This window comes from Austrofundulus limnaeus, unplaced genomic scaffold (assembly GCF_001266775.1).
Source record: "Austrofundulus limnaeus strain Quisiro unplaced genomic scaffold, Austrofundulus_limnaeus-1.0 Scaffold441, whole genome shotgun sequence".
NCBI lineage: Eukaryota > Metazoa > Chordata > Actinopteri > Cyprinodontiformes > Rivulidae > Austrofundulus > Austrofundulus limnaeus.
In genome coordinates, this window is record NW_013952843.1 from 296,015 (window position 1) to 303,236 (window position 7,222).

The 7,222-nt window shown below is 37.5% G+C and overlaps 1 protein-coding gene across 1 annotated transcript in view; it reads left to right on the forward strand.

Annotated features, from left to right (window-relative positions):
* The first annotated feature begins 489 nt into the window (after positions 1-489).
* Positions 490-7,222, forward strand: part of niban2a (niban apoptosis regulator 2a) — a 27,149-nt gene continuing 20,416 nt past the window's right edge. The window contains exons 1-4 of the mRNA XM_014024829.1: positions 490-929; positions 1,028-1,225; positions 5,675-5,805; positions 6,178-6,306. Of these exons, the coding sequence (XP_013880283.1) occupies positions 1,171-1,225; positions 5,675-5,805; positions 6,178-6,306 (315 nt within the window). The 5' untranslated portion in view covers positions 490-929; positions 1,028-1,170. The remainder of the gene's footprint in view (positions 930-1,027; positions 1,226-5,674; positions 5,806-6,177; positions 6,307-7,222) is intronic.

Consider the following 7,222-nt stretch of genomic DNA (forward strand, 5'->3'; position numbering starts at 1 on the left):
ATTGCTAATTCTATTAGTGCTGAATTAATTACTGCTAATATTTCTAATTTTAAGGCTACTAACGCTGGTGTTACTGCTAATAAATGTTTATTCTGCTAATGCTAATAGAGCAAGTCGTCCTACAGCTACATCAGCTATGCTAGTATCAATACAGTACACTTAATTCTAATGCAGATTTTAATAATTTTTATTTTTCTATTGCTTATTATTGCTATTATTATATTATTACTATTACTATTATATGTTGATATTACAAGCAAGTCCACTGCTGCTAACGCTACTTTTATTACTAATGCTACTTATGCTAAAGCTAATTTTGCTAATGAACATCCTTTTGCTAACACTGTAAATGCAAAATTTACTACATCACCTTTCTCGTGTCAGTGAAGAGGTCAAGTTATCCTACAAATACAATAATTATAAGTCACACAACACTGCTACTACTCCTGTTAATTTTTCTAATGCTAATTCTGTTATATTGCTAACATACAAGCAGGGAGGACTTCATCAGTTAGTGCTAAGGTTTGATGCGATCTTAGCTAAAAAATAATCTAATTTTCTTTAAATTTAACAGATTATCTTTGCTTTACAATGCAAAAAATACCATTTAAAATAAAAAAATAGAGAAGTCTTCTGTCAAAATAAAGTTGTAGTTTTTAGTTTCACCACAAGGGGGCAGCAGGGATGTGCTCCATAAATGACCATCACCTGGTTCCTGTTTTATTTTCCTCCCACTGTATAAAGTGTCAGCATTATAGGAAGTGACTTGTAGACTAAATATCAACAGCTATGCAATAATCCTGTTTCTTTTTTAACCCAAACAAATGTTTGCTGCCAGGCAACTGGAGGATAAACACACATCAGAAATGCTCTCCAGGTTCTGGCCACACCCTGACTGAACACGTTGGACCAGTGATGACTTTCAGAGGGTGTGTCCGGTTCTGTTCCATGGCTGTGAAAGAGTATAGTATCCTCCTCCTCCTCCTCCTCCTCCTCCTCTGAAGGTTTTTTTTTTTTTTTTTTTTAGAGAAAGCAGGAAATCACAGGGTGGTTTTCTCAGCGGGAGAGTGAAGCTGTTTCCCAGCAGGCTTTTTTTTCCCTCGAAGGGTCCTGGAAATACGACCAGAACGGTTTCCCCTCTTGGAGGATCTCTGAAGCTCCGCTGGAACCATGGGGGACGTGGTTTCCTCTCACCTGGATGAGACCAGGAGGGAGATAATCACAGGTAAGGAGGGTGTGGAAGGTTACAAACAGCACACATAATGTCAGGCTTTTAATTCCTCCAGAATTATTCAGGTTTTAARACAAAAAGAAACAGTATTTTTTGRGTTTCTTGCTTTTTTACTCAGACAGAACGAGCAGTTTTTACCAAAGCGGAACATGTTATTTTAAGTAGCCTCAGATCTGCACCGTGGAGCCTGCAGAGGCTGGAAACTCTTCATGGATCTGCTCAGGATTCCTGTAATCAGCAGGAGTTTAATGATGCRTTTAAAGACCTGAAGTCTGGCAGACTTTAGTTTTAATGGAGTGTTTTTGACTGGAATGCTTTAAAGGTTTGATTCAAACATTGTTTTTGTTGCTTTGTTTCAAGCAGAAAAGAAAAAAAACTCTGTTTGAAACTCCCAACAACAAAACTGTTTTCAGGCGTCTGGCAGTTTGAAAAAAAAATGTCAGGATGTTGAACCACACCTGAACAAAATGTGTACCAAGTTTTATTCAGCATTTTAGTTCAAAAACTGTTGTAAAATATAAAAAATAGCAGCTATAATCAGATCTTTTGTTGGTTTATTGTCAGTCTGTTCGCTTCAAGCAGAGATACTTTTGCTCACAGAGTCTCTGCTGTTTGCATTTTGTGGGTCGGACCCTGAAAACGTACAGAACCAGCTGGTCTGAACCGTTTGAAATGGACTTTTTTGTGGTTTACGTCTCAGTGAAGCAGATGTTTAAGGCAGCAGTGGAAATAAAAACACGAGTTCCAGCTTCAAACTGGGGGACGATTAAATCAACATTTCTCTCACTGAAAGTATATTTTAGCCTCGGGACATGTGCAGCTTTCTGAAATACTAAAATAATCTTTTTTTTTGTAGCAAATGTTAAAAGTAAGGAACCAAAGCTTTAAAAGCATGGCAGAGGGATTATTATGGTTTGGGTTGAGTTGCAGACATTTAGCAGGAAATATTTTGTTTTCACTGCTAAAAGAACTGGATTTATTGAAGTTTCTGTCAAACAGCTAAAGAGAAACTTTTCTGTCAGTTAATAATTATCCTAAAATCACGATCCGCAGGATTATCAGCACAGAGCCGAAGGTGTCGTGGCATTTGCATCTCCAGTTTGTGAATTTAACTAAACATAAAATGTCTGCAACAAAGCTGAAGTTTACTGAAGAAGTTGAAGCTGAGTTGTTTAAACTTAAAAGCAGAACCTTAGCTAAAAGTAACAAAATCTTAAATTGCAAAATGCAAACATCAAAATTAATTAAAATAAAAACTATGCAGCATATTTTACGCTAAATGCAACAAACGTAAGCTAAAATCTAATAGCAGCAAGCTAAAGTCTAAGATGCATAGGTAAACTAAAAGAAGCAAAAGCTAAGCTAGCAGCTAAAGATAACCTAAAAGCATTAAAAAGTAAGCTAACTGCATTAAAAGTTAAGCTAAGCCTAACCGCAGCAAAAGAATACGCTAGTCTAACCGAAGGAAAAGGTACGCTAAAGTCTAAAAAAGGGTAGCCTAAGCTAAAAAAGCAAAAGCTAAGCTAGCAGCTACAGGTAACCTAAAAGCAGTAAAAGGTAAGCTAATGTCTAAAAGAAGCAAAAGCTGAGCTACAAGCAGTAAAGGTTAGCTAACAGCAGCGTAAAGTAGGGTAACATCAGCAAAAGCTAAGCTAAAGACATAAAGAAACAAAAGGTAAACAGCTGCCAGAACTTAGCTACAAACAGCTAAAAATAAGCTAACTGCAGCCTATAACAGCAGCAAAAAGCTAAGCTATAGTCTAAATGCAGCAATGGGTAAATTAAAAAAAGTAAAAGATGAGCTAAAAGTAACAAAAATTGAGCTAAAAGGGAAAGTCTCAGCACCCATCTCCTGAATGAGCTCAATGTTTTTGGTATGTTTAGCTAAAATAGCAGATAATGATTGTAAAAACAGAGACTCAGCGTTCACACGGTTAAAACCAGGGAGGCTAAAATGAGCCGAATGTTTCAGAGTCTGAACCGTTGGTCACCTAAACGCCTCGCAGAGTTCAGCTTCTCTGTGTCAGTTTTTAACAACAAACGGTACTTTTGTTTTCGGATCCCAGGAACCTCTGCTGAGTTCTGAGAGAAGCATGAAGGGAGTAATCAGGAGATAATGAMGTGCAGCAGGTAAAGACACGTTACAGCAGCTGAAACTGCTGTCTGCTCGTCACACACCCTCCCTCTGCGTCGTCTCCAACACACACTCCCTGATTATCTGTTTGAACCGCGGGCCGGGCCGGTCCGGGCCGTCCTCCCCTGACCCTGGAGTCAGCGTTAGTCCCTGTGTGTGTGTTATTAAACACGTCACATGGCTGTGACACACGCAGACACACTTGCAGTGTTAACACAGTCAGCTAATAAACACTGTGTACTTTATTTATTATTGTTAGCATGTTGCTAATCCAAACAAAGCRTCTAATGTTCAGCTGCTGATGTTTGAAGTTAGGTTGAGTTTTCTGGGTAAAAACAGAAGTTTGCTTTAATAGTTTTATAATTTCTAAACTTTAGGAGTTATTTTAACTCAACCTTTAATAAAAGAAATGGTTGATCCCTTTATTAAAACAGGATGTAAAAGACGACACCCTGTTTGCCTCTGGCTGTTTGACTTTTCTGTGCAGAGTTCAGTTAGGACTGGTTGTCAAAAGAGACATTTCTGCTCCTTAATAAAATATGTCCAGAGCCATAAAACGTGGTCAACTGGTGGCCCGTGGGCCACTTTGTTTGTTGAAGGGGGTCTTTCTGGACAGTGGGGTTGACATTATAAAACTAAAGATGTATAGTGAATTTTTATTTTTACCATTCAGGACAAAATAAATGACCTGATCCATGTAAAGAAGAAAAGTACTGTACCTAATTGAATTTGAGAGAACAATCCAACTTTAAGGGTGGAAGTTGGATTATTGAAGTGGCTAACATGCTAATAGCATGATCTAATCAACGTTTCACTCTTGGTATTATCGTACACAAACAAACTGACAAGAAAACTGCTGAAGCTTTCTGTTGAGTATAAAAAAAAACGTGATCGGATGTCAGCTTTGGTCCGATCTTCAAAGAGCCGCAGGTCTCGGAGCCTTACTGTGGTCCGTTCAGCTCAATGTTGAGGCGACGTCTCAAGTGTTGAAGGAGTTGTTGACTCGAAGGGCAGAGCTGGCCCAGTCTACGCTCCAACCTGTGGTCCTGATCAGGACCAAAAGAATTGGTCAGAAAGATCGAAGAGTCGGTTCAAACTRCTCAGGACTCCTCCAGAACGGTTACTTCTGGAGGTTTTCCTCTCATGTCCTACCGAGGGCCGCAGCCCTACATGTTTTACATGTTTCCTGCTCCAACACACCTGATTCAGTCACTGAACTACCTCTTCATGTTCTGCAGTGTGGAGGACCGACACTGACATAATTTAGAAATAAAAGCAGAAATAGAAAAATGAACCATTAAATAAATAAATACATTTAAAATGCACCAAATAAATTAAAAAACTGAACTTTACCTCATGTTTTATAATTTAATTGACCTTCATATTTATTTTTCCAGCTTAGTTCCAATAAATTATATATTTTAACACATATAACTTAAATTTTAATGTTTTAATATATATTTTACAAAGTTTTTCCTTTTACTTGCACATGCATTTGTGTCTCTTGAATGCTTAAATTGAATTATTTTTATAATTTTGTCCAACAAGTCTTTTTATTTCTATGTGTTGCATACTTGTGCCGCTGCAGTTTAGCCTAAAGTTTAGTTAAAAATAAATGCAGAGGTTATGTTTTCCTCGCCTTTCTTTTAAACTATACTTTAAACTTTTATCTAAATTGAGGCTGCTGATTTTGGCAGTAGGTGGAAAGTATCGACTTCCTGCTTATTTGGAGTCCAAAACAGTTCAGCCAGCACTTTTTTAAAACACTCTTRAAATTCATTTTAAATCTTTTTGAACTTTAAATCAATCAAATTATAAAAATTGGAAGAAAATCTCCAAAGATGTGACATTTAAATTTGAAGTCAACTCATGAAAATTCAGTTTAAGAACAGATTTAAGGCGTCTGACTTGGTGTTTTTGCTGCCTCAGTGTTTGTCCCTGTCCTCCCCTCTGTCCTCCGTCTCCTCCGCATTCCCTCGGCGTCCATCCTGTCCCGTCAGCTGTTTCCTTCCTGCTCTCCTGTCGCCGCTCCGCTCCCTCCTTCCTGTTCCCTTCCTTCCATAAACATCAGAGTGGAGCTGCGACTCTTTTCACAGCCGATAAAATAACAAAGTTTCCTCTCAGTTCACAACGTTTGTTTCACTTTGTTTTTAATTCATTTGAACCTTTTTATGTCGTTCAAATCATCATCAAAGATTTTGACATTAAGAAATAAATAAATAATAAAACAAATCCCACGTTGTGACGTCACCAGCTTTTTGTTCACTTCCTGTTTGTTTTTGTTTGTTTGTTTGTTTGTCTGTCTGCAGCTCAGACCAGGAGTGTGATGAAGGAGTTCGGCGGTCTGTACGAGCAGCAGTATGCCGTCGCTCTCTTCAACGCCGTCCGATTCGAGATCGAAGGAGGCGGCGGGACGCAGTCACAGCTGCTCCACAGAAAGGTCACGATGTGTGCCGTCTGATTTATTCTCAGGAACGTCCTGAGATTCAAACTTTTCTTTGATGTTTTATTTGTGAATAAGCTTATTTACATTTAAAAAGTCTTTATAAGGTTGTTGAGTTTGAATGAAGATTAAAGTTAAATATCAGTTTAGACGAGTGCAGATGAAACGTTTAATTTAAATTTTTACTTTTATTTTCAGATTTTTAAGCTTTTCATTTATTTTGTTTTGATTTTTTTAAATATAAAATTTTGAGCTGAAAGTTTGTTTTAAAACCAGAACCCTTTTGTCCACCTCTGGTTTCTGGTTGTTGTTGTTGTTATTAATATCATTATTATTATTATTATTATTAATGTTTTTTTGTTTTCCCAGGACCCTCTGCTGGATCGAACCATTTTCTCYGGGAGTTTGTTCCACAACCTGGAGGAGAACAGGAAGTGGAGGGTCCGGTTTGTGTCGGTGCCCAACAACTACACCCTGAACTTTTACGAGAGCAAAGCGGTGAGATCCTCTTGTTTCTGTTRTTCTTCTTTAGGCTGTTCCCTKCCTGTYATTGTTTTTTTAATGCTGGGAAATAAAAAAAATACAGATGACTTGAATAACACTTCTTTTTTTTTCTGCACGTTAAAAAAATGTTTGATTTATTCTTTTTACTTTTTACTCTGTGTCTGTCTTAGATTCTGTTTCCTTTATATTAGCATTCATGCTAACTGCATGCTAACTGTATTTTACCTCCAGTTTTCTGTCAATTTGCTCTTCTTCATTTTTGTCAACGTCTCCATCGTCTTCCTTCACTGCTGGAGAATTCACCGTCAACACTTGTGTGAAAAACGTTGCTGTTATTGTCCCAGAAGTTTCARAACAAAATGAAAGTTTTAGCTTTTTTGACACAAAGCAACCCTTCAAAATAAAAGCCCTAASACACAACCGTTCAGTGGATTAGTCCTGAGAACACGTTGATTTAATTTGTCTCCTACGTCTCAGGACCTGCAGTGACATACGATGAGATGATGATGCTCTAGTCCGGTCTGTCCTCAACTCAAAGTATTTGTTATTGATGGGATGTTAGACTGTTTCGGCTCCCAAACAGCTTCGTTTATCATCACCTGTAGCCTCATGCAAGACCTGAACTTCCTACGACCAGTAATTAATTATTTATTTATTTATAAAACAACAAATCCTTAAAAAAAAAACAAAGTAAATTAATTACTGAATGAAAAAGGTGCAGAAAGATGAAAAAATCTGATATCTGCCCTGTATTAAAAAAAATACAAACAACCTACTTAATAACAACAATCTCCATTTTTGAGAAAATAAAACCAAAACCTAAATAAAAAAATCAAAAAGACTTCAAGTCCTGGACAACACACACACACACACACACACACACACACACACACACACACACACACACACA